Source organism: Pelobates fuscus, chromosome 13 (assembly GCF_036172605.1).
Source record: "Pelobates fuscus isolate aPelFus1 chromosome 13, aPelFus1.pri, whole genome shotgun sequence".
In the NCBI taxonomy this organism is placed as follows: domain Eukaryota; kingdom Metazoa; phylum Chordata; class Amphibia; order Anura; family Pelobatidae; genus Pelobates; species Pelobates fuscus.
The window spans coordinates 2,216,442-2,232,460 of record NC_086329.1 but is presented as its reverse complement, the minus strand read 5'-3'; the positions used below and the strand labels follow the sequence as shown (position 1 = coordinate 2,232,460).

The following is a 16,019-nucleotide window of genomic DNA, read 5'->3' as shown; positions in this document are numbered from 1 at the left end:
AGCATTGTCTCAGGGTTCATGGGATGCCACATTAACTGATGAATGAACATAAAAAAAATGTAAACAAACTAGTAAGGTTTTTTTTATCTTATTGACCTATTAAATCATTTAAAGGGACACTATGTTCACCAAAACTACTTTAACTTAATGAGGCAGTTTTGGTGTATAGATTATTCAAGCTGACTGTGTCAGTCACAGCCAGGGGAGCTGTGACTAGGGCTGTATAAAGAGACAATTGTGATTTAACTCCTAAATGGCAGATAATTGAGCAGTAAGATTGCAGGAGCATGATCTATACACTAAAAAACTGCTTCATTAAGCTAAAGTTGATATGCAGAATATAGTGCCCCTTTAATTGCTGATAGGGCTGCACAAATCCAGACCAGCATATCTTATTTTAGTATTCAACCTGTCTCTTTAGAATACATGGCTTATTCTATAAAGAGAATAGGATGAGCAAAGTGGGTTTTATACAGGCACTCCTCACTTACCGGCTGGGCTCCATTCTTCCCACTCAGTCGTAAAACGAATTTGTCGGTAAGTGAGGATGCGCTACAGAGCATGCGCACCAGTACAGGCCTATGTTCGGGGGAAATTTCCCCCGAACATAGACCAGCTCTCCAACGTGGGGAATTCCTTGAAATTGTGCTAGAGAGCTGGTCGTAAGTCTGAGTCGTCGTTAAGCAGGTAAGTCGTAAAATGAGAACTAACTGTATAGTAATCTTTAGAAAATATACTCATTTCCAAACTCTGTTTGCTGCAAAAATCTAGGCAAATCACAAATATGCAAGTGATGTAATACAGTATATTGTTATAGAACCGCTAGTGTAATGTGCCAGTCCTGCCCTTTTCTGATGGGAATGGCTAAATCTTTTATACTAGTTTGCGCCCTAATTCACTGCTACGTTATTCACTACTGTAGCAATTATGTGTTTACGCACTATTCTATTCAATGTTCACGGCACGTCTGCCGTAGCCGTATAAAGAGAAACACCCCATAGATCTGTGTGAGTCTGAAAACATAGGATCTGATTTATCGGACTCTTACAGCTAAAGCGGAAAGTTAGAAACGGATCCTTTTGGCATATACTGTGCTTGGTGATATTCTGTCAAAAAGAATTCATTATTGTTTATGTACAAATATAACAAACCGTGCAAGAGGTGCACACTCCAAGAATCCAAACCTTTATATATATTTAAAATGTGATCCCAGGAATCGTCTAATGATAAAATGCTGCATTATCATCCGCCATGTTTAATTTGTTGGACACGTTTTGGGCTCTGTGCCATTGCTTTAGTCCAATGTGGATTGCACACTTGGCCAAATCATGTTACCTGCACTGACCTTAATATTAATTTCTCTTGTTTTATACTTAAGCCCAGTTTTTCTTACAGCAGTAAATCCTTTCAGCAGCGTGAGTTCCCCAGAGCAGCCTCCTGCGGAGCCTGGTAAATACCAAGTGTGGGTTGGGGGGCACTACTTTCATTGTGGTTCATTTGTCAGACTTACACCCCCAAATTAATCTGCAGTGAGTTAGGATTGGAGAGAGGTCATATCACAGCAAAATTGTCATTTAGTTTTTCCCCATGTATGTATGCTATAGACCATCATAGTCCGTGCACAAGGGTTGTCTGCAAACTATAGGTAGTTGTGGGTGGTTACTCTAAACGATAATGGTGAATGGAAAGCTCAAACTGAAATATATACAGTCACAACTAAAATTATGGCCCAGGATGTGGCTGATGTGAATTGGCCCAGGATGTGGATGTGGCTGGTGGTGGGAATTGGCCCAGGATGTGGATGTGGCTGGTGGTGGGAATTGGCCCAGGATGTGGATGTGGCTGGTGGTGGGAATTGGCCCAGGATGTGGATGTGGCTGGTGGGAATTGGCCCAGGATGTGGATGTGGCTGGTGGTGGGAATTGGCCCAGGATGTGGATGTGGCTGGTGGTGGGAATTGGCCCAGGATGTGGATGTGGCTGGTGGTGGGAATTGGCCCAGGATGTGGATGTGGCTGGTGGTGGGAATTGGCCCAGGATGTGGATGTGGCTGGTGGTGGGAATTGGCCCAGGATGTGGATGTGGATGTGGCTGGTGGTGGGAATTGGCCCAGGATGTGGATGTGGATGTGGCTGGTGGTGGGAATTGGCCCAGGATGTGGATGTGGCTGGTGGTGGGAATTGGCCCAGGATGTGGATGTGGCTGGTGGTGGGAATTGGCTCAGGATGTGGATGTGGCTGGTGGGAATTGGCCCAGGATGTGGATGTGGCTGGTGGTGGGAATTGGCCCAGGATGTGGATGTGGCTGGTGGTGGGAATTGGCCCAGGATGTGGATGTGGCTGGTGGTGGGAATTGGCCCAGGATGTGGATGTGGCTGGTGGTGGGAATTGGCCCAGGATGTGGATGTGGCTGGTGGTGGGAATTGGCCCAGGATGTGGATGTGGCTGGTGGTGGGAATTGGCCCAGGATGTGGATGTGGATGTGGCTGGTGGTGGGAATTGGCCCAGGATGTGGATGTGGATGTGGCTGGTGGTGGGAATTGGCCCAGGATGTGGATGTGGATGTGGCTGGTGGTGGGAATTGGCCCAGGATGTGGATGTGGATGTGGCTGGTGGTGGGAATTGGCCCAGGATGTGGATGTGGATGTGGCTGGTGGTGGGAATTGGCCCAGGATGTGGATGTGGATGTGGCTGGTGGTGGGAATTGGCCCAGGATGTGGATGTGGATGTGGCTGGTGGTGGGAATTGGCCCAGGATGTGGATGTGGATGTGGCTGGTGGTGGGAATTGGCCCAGGATGTGGATGTGGCTGGTGGTGGGAATTGGCCCAGGATGTGGATGTGGCTGGTGGTGGGAATTGGCCCAGGATGTGGATGTGGCTGGTGGTGGGAATTGGCCCAGGATGTGGATGTGGCTGGTGGTGGGAATTGGCCCAGGATGTGGATGTGGATGTGGCTGGTGGTGGGAATTGGCCCAGGATGTGGATGTGGATGTGGCTGGTGGTGGGAATTGGCCCAGGATGTGGATGTGGATGTGGCTGGTGGTGGGAATTGGCCCAGGATGTGGATGTGGATGTGGCTGGTGGTGGGAATTGGCCCAGGATGTGGATGTGGATGTGGCTGGTGGTGGGAATTGGCCCAGGATGTGGATGTGGATGTGGCTGGTGGTGGGAATTGGCCCAGGATGTGGATGTGGCTGGTGGTGGGAATTGGCCCAGGATGTGGATGTGGCTGGTGGTGGGAATTGGCCCAGGATGTGGCTAGTGGTGGGAATTGGCGCAGGATGTGGCTGTGGCTGGTGGGAATTGGCGCAGGATGTGGCTGTGGCTGGTGGGAATTGGCCCAGGATGTGGCTGTGGCTGGTGGGAATTGGCCCAGGATGTGGATGGTGGGAATTGGCCCAGGGTGTCTGTGTGTCCGTGTCCTTCACATTCCATTCCTGACCATCTTTCTATATTCCTTATTGTTTCAGGTAAAGGTGTATTCAGCAACAAAGGCAGAGTTAATCCTTTTCAGGTATGTATCCTGGATTTAAACCTCAATCAAACTGTAACCGATCTCCATTAATATTTTCTGTTGACTTTTCCCCACTCTCATTACTCTATTCAATATCTCTATATTGCCCTCTCCTGTGGTTGGCTACAGGATGGATTCTGTTCTTTCCCTGTAGATTTACACGCTCTCTGGTTAGCGTAAGATGTCTGTTAATCTCTGTCTTGAATTTTCAAGGTCTCTGGCAGTCAGAAAAGCCCAGCAGTTCCAGGTAGTTCCTCTGGGTCTGCCCGCTTCTTGGACAGCCTAAATAAATTCTCTAGGAAGCCAGCAACTTCAGGAAACCTTGCTGCATCTAAATCTGATTCGATTGTGATTAAACCTCTTGCCCCTAAAGCCAAAAGCAAACAGGTAATTTATCGAATGCCAAGATAAATATCTTTTTCAGAGATACCAGCTGCTGATCTGCCAAATAATCCAATAATAGAGCATTATTAGTTAAAGGGACTCTATAGTCACCAGAACAACAAGCTTATTGAATTTGTTCTGGTGAGTAGAATCATTCCCTTCAGGCTTTTTGCTGTAAACACTGTCTTTTCGGAGAAAATGCAGTGTTTACATTACAGCCTAGTGATAACTTCACTGGCCACTCCTCAGATGTCTGTTAGAGATCCTTCCTGGGTCATGGCTGCCTAAAATGCATCCAAACATTCAGTATCTCCTCCCTCTGCATGCAGACACTGAACTTTCCTCATAGAGATTCATTGATTCAATTCATCTCTATGAGGAGATGCTGATTGGCCAGGGCTGTGTTTGAATCATGCTGGCTCTGCCCCTGATCTGCCTCCTTGTCAGTCTCAGCCAATCCCATGGGGAAGCATTGTGATTGGATCAGGCTACCACTTATAATGATGTCAGCAGACAGTTTGTTTTTTCTGAGTCTAACAGCTTGCAGAGTTACAGCTTCAGGCTTGAATACAAGTAAGATTTTGCTATATTTATGGAGGCATGAGGGGCCCATTGGGGGCTAGACGGTGGATTTAACACTATAGAGTTGGGAATACATGTTTGTGTTCCTGACCCTATAGTGATCCTTTAACATGTCTGCTCTTACTGAAAGTGGTAAAAAGTAATATTCAACTGTTAGAACTATGTCAAAAACAGAGAAAGAATATCTATTTCCAGAAATTTTCAATGCTGAATGCTTTTCCATATTTTGGGACCATATTTTGAGGTGTGGATTGTTTATTTTTTTTATTTTTTTTAAAGCTTTGTTCCTAAGATTTCTCCTCCGCCTGATGTGAGCTATATCAGCCAATATCTGGCCGTCTCCATAAGCATGCTGGTCTTCATTCAGTTCGGGGTCTATAAGGTTTATATGTTTAATGAAGGACTCCATTGCTGCATTCTTGTAAAATTTTGCAAATGATTGCTATTTTCTTTTATTTATTTTTTTTCCTCTCCTTTTGGTTCTAACTGACCTGAACATATTTTCCCCCAGGGTCAGGCGTCTTTATTTCAGTCTCTTCCATTGAAACCCATTTTCAAGAAATCTGAAGTTAAAGAAAAATCCCTTTTGAGTTCACAGCCTGTAGAGCCTGATGCTGGAGAGAGCAAGCAGTGAGTGGTTGTTTTTTTTGTTGGTATATTGGCATTTCTATATTTATCTATACATTAATGGAACAGTTTTATCTTCATTGTAAGAATAAACTTGTCTATGCGCTTTTGGTCTAAAACTTGAATAGAACATTGAATTCCAGACTGCTCACACTGAATTAGCGCGCGATTGAAGACGTAGTGCTGGTAATTCCTCCTTTCGTTGTGGAAGGCAATAAAATATCATTAAATTGGGCAGTAACTTTCCATACAATGAGCAGTTGTTTTGTTTGCAAACGGTTTACTAGACTGCATGAGTCTACAAAATCTCATTTCCTTTGGAGTTGTACAAATTCCATATTTATGCGTTGTGGTTGGTCCCAGTATCCCAGGTGATTGTGAAAGATTCCATCCGTGGATTTATTTCAATTGTGTATTACTGTAAATATATTTTTTTCCTTAATTACATTTTGAAACTGGTATTTTTGTTTGGGGTTTTAGATTTGTTTGTGTTGATATGTATTATTTTATTAGTATGTTTGTTTTGCTTTTTTGCTTTTTAGATGTGATTTGAGTGTGGTGAGGGGTATGAAAACTGTTGCCATCAGCTTGTTTCAGGAGTTTGGAACTTAAAGGGACACTATAGTCACCTGAACAACTTCAGCTTAATTAGGTTGTTCAGGTGAGAACTATAGCTCCCTGCAGCCTTTCTCATGTAAACACTGTATTTTCTGAGAAAATACAATGTTTACATTGAAAGCTAGGAACACATCCAGTTGCAGTCACTCAGAATGCCACCAGAGGGACTTCAGAGTTGATGCTGATTGGCCAGGGCTGTGTTTGAATCATGCTGGCTCTGCCCCTGATCTGCCTCCTTGTCAGTCTCAGCCAATCCTATAGGGAGCATTGTGATTGGATCAGGCTATCACATGTCAGCAGACTGCTTGTTTTTCTGAGTCTAACAGCATGCAGATTTACAGCTTCTGGCTTGAATACAGTAAGATTTTGACTATATTTATGGAGGCATGAGGGGCTCTGGGGGGCTAGATGGTGGTTTTAACACTATATAGGGTCAGGAATACATGTTTGTGTTCCTGCCCCTATAGTGATCCTTTAACAGTGAACTAATTAAGTGGCTGTTATGGGTTGATACTATTGAGCTTGCACCCCTCTGAATTAAATCTTTGCTTATGATTAACCCCTTAAGGACCAAACTTCTCGAATAAAAGGGAATCATGACATGTCACACATGTCATGTGTCCTTAAGGGTGGTATTTACATATGAAATGTGTAAATCCAATTAGTGGGCTATGCTGTATTAAGATATAGTAGACAAAACCGGCTTTAGTTTTTTAGGTTTTTTTTGTATTTAAATTGTATTTTTCTAATGAAGAAATGAAAACTTAAAATTGTTATAGTAAAACACCCTGATGGGTCTACTTTCTACAAATCCTTTTTGTGTGGCCATTTTGTGTCTGTTGGTATGACTGATATGGGTAGGATTTCGTTTTTAAATCACAATTCACTGCTTAACATTTCTATCCTATATCTGCATATATGCAGCGTTTTCACTACTGGGACCGAAACTTCAATTTATTTGGGGTTTTTTTTTTTTCTGTCGTCATGGGTGCAAAGATGAAAATGTGAGCTGGGTTCCAACCCCCTGTTCCCTCCTCTTCTTCTTTTTTTTTTTTTTTTTTTTTTCTCCTCTCTATGTAAATAATGGTTAAAATCTAGGTATACACACATGTATGTCACCAAGAGGTTAAAGGAAGGTGAAAGGCGTTATGACACTAAATATTGTGATTTATAGACCTGAACAATATATGTTTTTGAAGCACACACCTATACCAGAGTATATCTTCATACAACCTTCCCCAGTTTAACTGTAGAGCAAGCTGTCCTACATTTGCGGTGCTCGTTGCTTGCACATTCTATTGCCATATGTCTGAATATCAGATAATTCACTCATGTGGTTTCACTAAAAGCCTAAAAAGCCGCTGTCCCATTGGCTGGACAACTCCCCCAAGCAGACCCACCCCTTATGACCTCCTCTGCCCTTTTAGTGACCATTCAGTGTGAAACTGACATGTAATGTATGTGTTTCTGATTTTCCAATTTTGTCTCGTCACAGTGATACATACTCTATCCCAGAGCTCCTCAGCGTTTTCTCATATATGTAAAACACAATAGGAGTAATAAAGTGCATACACAGAAGAGTGTCTTTGTCCCACATAACATGCCACAGTCAGTGCGCCCATTAATAAATATCGCAGTCAGTGCGCCCATTAATAAATATCGCAGTCAGTGCGCCCATTAATAAATATCGCAGTCAGTGCGCCCATTAATAAATATCGCAGTCAGTGCGCCCATTAATAAATATCGCAGTCAGTGCGCCCATTAATAAATATCGCAGTCAGTGCGCCCATTAATAAATATCGCAGTCAGTGCGCCCATTAATAAACATCGCAGTCAGTGCGCCCATTAATAAACATCGCAGTCAGTGCGCCCATTAATAAACATCGCAGTCAGTGCGCCCATTAATAAATATCGCAGTCAGTGCGCCCATTAATAAATATCGCAGTCAGTGCGCCCATTAATAAACATCGCAGTCAGTGCGCCCATTAATAAACATCGCACTCAGTGCGCCCATTAATAAACATCGCAGTCAGTGCGCCCATTAATAAACATCGCAGTCAGTGCGCCCATTAATAAACATCGCAGTCAGTGCGCCCATTAATAAACATCGCACTCAGTGCGCCCATTAATAAACATCGCAGTCAGTGCGCCCATTAATAAACATCGCAGTCAGTGCGCCCATTAATAAACATCGCAGTCAGTGCGCCCATTAATAAATATCGCAGTCAGTGCGCCCATTAATAAACATCGCAGTCAGTGCGCCCATTAATAAACATCGCAGTCAGTGCGCCCATTAATAAACATCGCAGTCAGTGCGCCCATTAATAAATATCGCAGTCAGTGCGCCCATTAATAAATATCGCAGTCAGTGCGCCCATTAATAAATATCGCAGTCAGTGCGCCCATTAATAAACATCGCAGTCAGTGCGCCCATTAATAAACATCGCAGTCAGTGCGCCCATTAATAAATATCGCAGTCAGTGCGCCCATTAATAAATATCGCAGTCAGTGCGCCCATTAATAAATATCGCAGTCAGTGCGCCCATTAATAAATATCGCAGTCAGTGCGCCCATTAATAAATATCGCAGTCAGTGCGCCCATTAATAAATATCGCAGTCAGTGCGCCCATTAATAAATATCGCAGTCAGTGCGCCCATTAATAAATATCGCAGTCAGTGCGCCCATTAATAAATATCGCAGTCAGTGCGCCCATTAATAAATATCGCAGTCAGTGCGCCCATTAATAAATATCGCAGTCAGTGCGCCCATTAATAAACATCGCAGTCAGTGCGCCCATTAATAAACATCGCAGTCAGTGCGCCCATTAATAAACATCGCAGTCAGTGCGCCCATTAATAAATATCGCAGTCAGTGCGCCCATTAATAAATATCGCAGTCAGTGCGCCCATTAATAAATATCGCAGTCAGTGCGCCCATTAATAAACATCGCACTCAGTGCGCCCATTAATAAACATCGCAGTCAGTGCGCCCATTAATAAACATCGCAGTCAGTGCGCCCATTAATAAACATCGCAGTCAGTGCGCCCATTAATAAACATCGCAGTCAGTGCGCCCATTAATAAACATCGCAGTCAGTGCGCCCATTAATAAACATCGCAGTCAGTGCGCCCATTAATAAACATCGCAGTCAGTGCGCCCATTAATAAACATCGCACTCAGTGCGCCCATTAATAAATATCGCAGTCAGTGCGCCCATTAATAAATATCGCAGTCAGTGCGCCCATTAATAAATATCGCAGTCAGTGCGCCCATTAATAAACATCGCAGTCAGTGCGCCCATTAATAAACATCGCAGTCAGTGCGCCCATTAATAAATATCGCAGTCAGTGCGCCCATTAATAAATATCGCAGTCAGTGCGCCCATTAATAAATATCGCAGTCAGTGCGCCCATTAATAAATATCGCAGTCAGTGCGCCCATTAATAAACATCGCAGTCAGTGCGCCCATTAATAAACATCGCAGTCAGTGCGCCCATTAATAAACATCGCAGTCAGTGCGCCCATTAATAAATATCGCAGTCAGTGCGCCCATTAATAAATATCGCAGTCAGTGCGCCCATTAATAAATATCGCAGTCAGTGCGCCCATTAATAAATATCGCAGTCAGTGCGCCCATTAATAAATATCGCAGTCAGTGCGCCCATTAATAAATATCGCAGTCAGTGCGCCCATTAATAAATATCGCAGTCAGTGCGCCCATTAATAAATATCGCAGTCAGTGCGCCCATTAATAAATATCGCAGTCAGTGCGCCCATTAATAAATATCGCAGTCAGTGCGCCCATTAATAAATATCGCAGTCAGTGCGCCCATTAATAAATATCGCAGTCAGTGCGCCCATTAATAAATATCGCAGTCAGTGCGCCCATTAATAAATATCGCAGTCAGTGCGCCCATTAATAAATATCGCAGTCAGTGCGCCCATTAATAAATATCGCAGTCAGTGCGCCCATTAATAAATATCGCAGTCAGTGCGCCCATTAATAAATATCGCAGTCAGTGCGCCCATTAATAAATATCGCAGTCAGTGCGCCCATTAATAAATATCGCAGTCAGTGCGCCCATTAATAAATATCGCAGTCAGTGCGCCCATTAATAAATATCGCAGTCAGTGCGCCCACTAATAAATATCGCAGTCAGTGCGCCCACTAATAAATATCGCAGTCAGTGCGCCCACTAATAAATATCGCAGTCAGTGCGCCCACTAATAAATATCGCAGTCAGTGCGCCCACTAATAAATATCGCAGTCAGTGCGCCCACTAATAAATATCGCAGTCAGTGCGCCCACTAATAAATATCGCAGTCAGTGCGCCCACTAATAAATATCGCAGTCAGTGCGCCCACTAATAAATATCGCAGTCAGTGCGCCCACTAATAAATATCGCAGTCAGTGCGCCCACTAATAAATATCGCAGTCAGTGCGCCCACTAATAAATATCGCAGTCAGTGCGCCCACTAATAAATATCGCAGTCAGTGCGCCCATTAATAAATATCGCAGTCAGTGCGCCCACTCATAAATATCGCAGTCAGTGCGCCCACTCATAAATATCGCAGTCAGTGCGCCCATTAATAAATATCGCAGTCAGTGCGCCCACTCATAAATATCGCAGTCAGTGCGCCCACTCATAAATATCGCAGTCAGTGCGCCCATTAATAAATATCGCAGTCAGTGCGAAAGTTTGAAATCTAAAAAGTGAGGATCCCTCGCAGTACTATACGCTAATACATTGCTCTGCTAGGAAAAATATAAATTTGTCGTAAAGGACTGCAAGCTCCATAACTGCTGAGCTGAGCAGGTCTAGTACAGAGCCGTGCTCATTGGCTGAGAGCAGTCAGCGGACCCTTTCAGTAAACACAAAAAGACTAGGTGTTCACCTAATAAAAGCAGAAACTGGCAGCAGTGAGCCGAGTAAGGCTTCGCAAACCTTACTGCAAATAGAACTCATTGCCCTGTGGGATCTAGAAGTGTATTTTCTTATTCTGGTGAGGTTTTTCCACTTTATTTTGTTATAGCTGAAACGTTCAGCCAGTGACCGTGGCCCTAACAGGATAATGTGAGAGCAGGGTCTGCAAGTAGGTCGTAAAATCGTTCTAAAATGGTGGCTGTGGTGGTTATGGTGCTCCCATAAAGGCAATCTACATTTTGGCAAATATCAATGCAGCCTATTAGTTTTTGTCTTGCTGTTGGGGAATTTCTCTGGCTTGTTCTGTAGATTCAGAATGTCTGTTTTTTTTTTTTTTGTGTGATGTTGGTCTGGTATACTGCCACAACTGCACACCATCCCCTGAAGGGGTTGACCTATCCCGGTAACAGACTCTTATTATACAATGTCTGCATGTCTTGATGAGAGACAGCTGGATGAACTCATGCATCCAGTAGGTCTTGGAAGTGACATTAAATGCCTAAAAATGTGACTTCAAAAGGATAACAAACCAAAACAGATTTTCTCCAACCCTTCCCAGCCCCCTCCATTAACATTTATTACACTAAAATAAGCCGGATTCTTCCATTTGGTCCTTTTCCTTCTGTTTAAGTGACCACCTATAGCCAGTGTATATAAGCAGTCATGCAGGTTTTTATTATTCACACAAATAAATGCTTTGAAATTGACCTGTTTTAGTGATGGTTTCCCGCTTTGTGCACACATGATCAGTGAGCGTGTCCTCTGCTATTTCTAAGGCTGGACACAGATAAATGATCATTATAATAAATGCTGTCTTCATCTGGCATTGATGAATCAACTAATTCAATTTAGCAAAATTAATTTTGTTATAAATATTAAATTTTACTTTGGAAAATTCACAATTAAGGTAATGCTGTCTACAGAAACTGGAGCGGTCACATCAGATGTTGTGCGCAACGGCAGAAAAGTGAAATGAGTCCTGTTGATCCCAAACAAAGTATTCGCTAAACATCTCAAAATTCACAACTAAAGCAGATGTATGTGTATATTTACAGACCGCTAGAAGGTTATGTTAAAACAGATCTCATTTGTTTTCTTTACACAGACCCAAAACAGGCTTTCAGCTTTGGCTTGATGAGAATCGCCCGAGTATTTTGTTGGAAAACCCAGATTTTGATGATTCTGAACTAATAAAAGATGGTATGAGCAGATTTCGGAATCTTACAAATGAAGAGCGCACGGTAAGAAAATGGCTTTTATCATCTCTGGGTGATTTATTTTGTCTTTTGTAATAACTACGTCTAGATTGTGCGCTTTATCAGACTGATCCAATAGACTTCTTCCTTTTTTTTTTTTTTTTTAAATAAATATTTTTGCAGTGCAAAAGTGTACAACATGCTTGAGGTGCCCCAATGGCAGTCCACAAGCTAATCAACATACATATATAACATTTGGAAACAAGAGAAAACGTGCACCATTTTATAATAAATAACTTGTCAGACTTGCATGTCCTAGCTGTAGGCTAGTATGCGTGTAGGTAAAGTGATAGGTTAGCTAGACATGGGAAAACAGGAGTAAATATTAAATAAAACAGGATAGTTGTGCTAGGGCAGTATACCATTTGGCATGGAATTAGTATCTCAGAAGATAAGGCAGGGCTTGACATATTCCAGGTCGCCATGGCAACTAAACATTTTGCCCTGGCGCCTGGGATTTCAGTTTTTTATCTGGCCTGCTACTGAGCCACCACCACCAGTAGGGCGTCTGGTAAGTTGCCGATGTGTATTGGCTGGGTGGTAAGCGAAGCAGCGGCCGTCCGCTTCACTCCCCCTCTGGGTAGGCTTCCGTCTCAGTCTCTCTCCAGGACCCAGAATCACCCGATTTCAGGTGCTCCAAGACCTTCTGCTATGGACTTCCAGCGTATTACTCGCCGGGAAAAGCAAGCATTTGGTTCCAATTAGCAAGATTCCTCTGGAGCCATAGTGACTTGCAGCCTGCTGGCATGGCCGCCCTGCCTCCTCCCTCCCCCTCCCCATAGACTGTTTTACTTCCACAGAGCCTTATAATTATTATTATTGTTATTGCTATTTATATAGCACCAGCAGGTTCCATAGTTCTTTGCAATATTATGAGTGGGGGGATTTAACTATAAATAGGACAATTACAAGAAAAACTTACAGGAACGATATGCTGAAGAGGACCCTGCTCAAACGAGCCTACAGTCTATAGGAGCATTCAGTGAGACAATCCACCACAACTGCATCTGGAACCAACCATCCTTTTTAATACAGCTCTTACTGTCATCCAGCCAAAGGCAGCAGGGGATCATAGAAATTGTAGTCCAGTCATCTTATTTAAAATAAATAAATAAATAAAAATGGATTTAAAAATAATAATAATAATTAATAAAATATGTATGCATTGCAATGAGGGTGAAAGCCAGTTGGCCATAATTTGATGTATCTATTCTGCTTTGTTTCTCCTCTTCCATAATATGATGTAGCTGTGGATCGAGAAAGCCAAGGGAGGATCCAGTGGTGAAAATATGGTTGATTTGAAGAAGAGAAAACAGCCAGAACAGGAAAATCACCAATTAAATGGAAACCAGACCAGTGAAGATCCAGATGATGAGTTCAGAGCTGCAAAGAAGTGCAAGCCTTTAAACCAAGTTACAAATAAACTGTCTGCATTTGCATTTAAAAAAGATTAGGAAGAGATTGATTAGTCCCTACATTTGACAACGTGGAATTCGTACTGGCTGATTTCCACCTATCAAGCAGTTATAGTACTATACCCACTATTATACCTATGGCTTCCGCTGGGTCATCTGGAACAATCAATGGGTGGATTCTATGGTCAAAGTGGGACCATTAGCCAGTCGATTAACCTCTTGAAACGTCTGCTTGCTATGTGGAGCTGTAAAGACGTTCATGGTCAATGTGTTGAACTGTTAATGTTGACTTTGTGTTCGCTGCTGTAAATAAAGTTTATAGTGGGTTTATATAGAGAGACTTCCCACAAAGTTGTAACAAGACGGCGTGTCGTCATTTTCAAGATATAGTTTAATATTTCTTACACGTTTTGTATGTTGAAAAGTGCTAGTTGCAGTGGTAGATTAATCTCCAGTTGGTGTAAATCTCTGCATCATAGGAAGGTTTCTTAATTTTATAAACTCTGTACTTTGGGGGCATTTGCTTCAAATACCTCTGTTTTTGTGGCGTTGTCTCTCTGGAGTTATTTGCAGATGCCAGTTGGTGACCTAAAGTTTACTTTACATCTATTTTAAACAAGATTTCCAGCAAATGCTTTTTATTCTAATTAAACTTTAGTTCGTTTTTTTGTTGTTGTTGTTTGTAACCAACTCTTGAGTGGAGGTGACCAACTTAATGTTGCATCATACTTCCTTAAACCTTCAGAGGTTTCCTTGTTGTGGGGGTGTAATTTCTGGCCGATAGTGCAAATTATCGGTACGGTCTGTGCCCTTTTAAGCCACGCTAAAAGAACTCTAGTGATCTGAGCCTGAATTCCACTATTCCAGTGTTAAGGGCCTCCGATCACACAGCATCCATACAACACGCATACTCTCACTGCACAAATACTTGGATGGATAATGAATGAAGAAAACTGAGGGAGTGATCTTTGGCAAAGAGAATGGTCTATAGCTTCCTGACATTGCAACCATTACAAAAAGCCTTAATAATAATACAATAAGCTGTAACTATAAAATGTTAGTTATCATGGTACTTGGAGTGACTCTTCTTTAGTTTAGTAAATGATTAAGGTTTGGCAAGTAACTTCCAACTTTGTTATCCATTTTCATTTACCGCTAAAGTAAGAATTCCTTTTTGTTTTTCTTGCTGTAAAGAACCATTTCCTCTGCTGTTGGTGAAATCTGCTTTCTTCAAGTTTCAAAGGATGACCTCTTGTCTACTCCAAATAGCAAATATGTTAGCAGAGTTTGTACTGATCCCATATATTGCTGTGCAGAGAAGAATCGATACCAGGGGGTTTACCTTTATAGATTAGTGTGTGAGAGCTGTTAGTCAGTGAAGGGCACACTGCAGCAAATTCACAATGTGACTTTAAAACACAGGATAAAATACCAGAACTTCCCTAATTATTCTAGATTTATTACAAATACGCTGACTTTATTTTTTTTTTTCTCCTGTTGCTCGACGCTCACCTCCTGAAAAATGAAACACACTTTGTGCTGAAGAGAATGTTGGTCATATTGATGAGGAAGAGCAGAGAACAAAATGTATAAATGTCTTTTTGTTATCCTGTTGGGTGACTTTTAGTGCTGCAATGAGCCTGGCCCTGAATGTGGCCATGCTGAACAGCATCTTGTTATACAGGTTTCACTTTGCATTCTCTTGTGGTAGTTCCTGTTGACGTAGTCTCACCAAGTCGGTGTCTGAGGGTTCCATTCCAATAATTGGCACACTTGGGATTTGTGCCATATTGGCAATGACGGCAGAAAAGACTGCAGAATTCAGAATAAAATGGAAATAACTTTTTAGCTATCGTTTACCAGTTATTTGGCCAATTTTATAGATCACATTGTAATTATGCAGGCTAGGATTTAAATGTCCATCGAAAAGGAAGTTGGAGGCAATGCATAATTAACTTGAGAAGGAGAGAGGCACCTTCATGTGATCTCCATCTATGAATATTTCAGCCCGTCTTGAAAGCATGTAGGATTTTTTTTTTAAAGGCAGTTTCTTGTACTCCCACAGAGCTTTATATTGCCGCATTGACACCGTTGTTTAGCCCGGTGCTGTGAAGCCAGACTTACTGGAGCTCTCTGTGTGTGTGTAAATATGTTGTATGAATTGGCCCCAGCAGGACCCTGCTCAAACAAGCTTACTGTCTATAGGATCCTGCTTTGTTTCTGAACGCTCGGTCCATGACTGTTATTTTTATTATATAAACTACCCAGAAGTGCATTACATATTATATTGGCTCATAGAAAGGGTTTCTGTGTATGACTCTTCAGATGAAATATTGCTTTGCAGTTTCTGTAGTTTAATTAAGTATAATTCAGTGAAGGGGAACGGTGCCAGACAGCAGACTCGCGCTTTTACATCACACGCACAGATTCTCGTGTTGCTCATTGTGGTTGTTCGAGGAATGTGTGACGTCCGCTATGATGCAATAAGGAAGCTTAGAACAAGGAAAGAATTCTAGCTAATGCTAATTAACAGATCTTCTAATGAGAGGAAGTTCATTTAGTGCATTTCTAATTCAATACGGTTACATGGTTCACCACATTATAACATTGCTTGATTTGTACTTTCAATCTATATATACACCCTGTTCCAAATTATTATGCAAATGATATTTTTCTCATTTACCTAAATAATTGATGT

At 42.3% G+C, this 16,019-nt stretch overlaps 1 protein-coding gene across 1 annotated transcript in view; it reads left to right on the top strand.

Annotated features, from left to right (window-relative positions):
• The window catches only part of WDHD1 (WD repeat and HMG-box DNA binding protein 1), a 59,585-nt gene extending 45,903 nt beyond the window's left edge, over nucleotides 1–13,682 (top strand). The window contains exons 21-26 of the mRNA XM_063439778.1: nucleotides 1,396–1,449; nucleotides 3,469–3,512; nucleotides 3,726–3,899; nucleotides 4,990–5,108; nucleotides 11,756–11,891; nucleotides 13,154–13,682. Coding sequence (XP_063295848.1) covers nucleotides 1,396–1,449; nucleotides 3,469–3,512; nucleotides 3,726–3,899; nucleotides 4,990–5,108; nucleotides 11,756–11,891; nucleotides 13,154–13,360 — 734 coding nt within the window. The 3' untranslated portion in view covers nucleotides 13,361–13,682. The remainder of the gene's footprint in view (nucleotides 1–1,395; nucleotides 1,450–3,468; nucleotides 3,513–3,725; nucleotides 3,900–4,989; nucleotides 5,109–11,755; nucleotides 11,892–13,153) is intronic.
• Nucleotides 13,683–16,019: the final 2,337 nt, after the last annotated feature.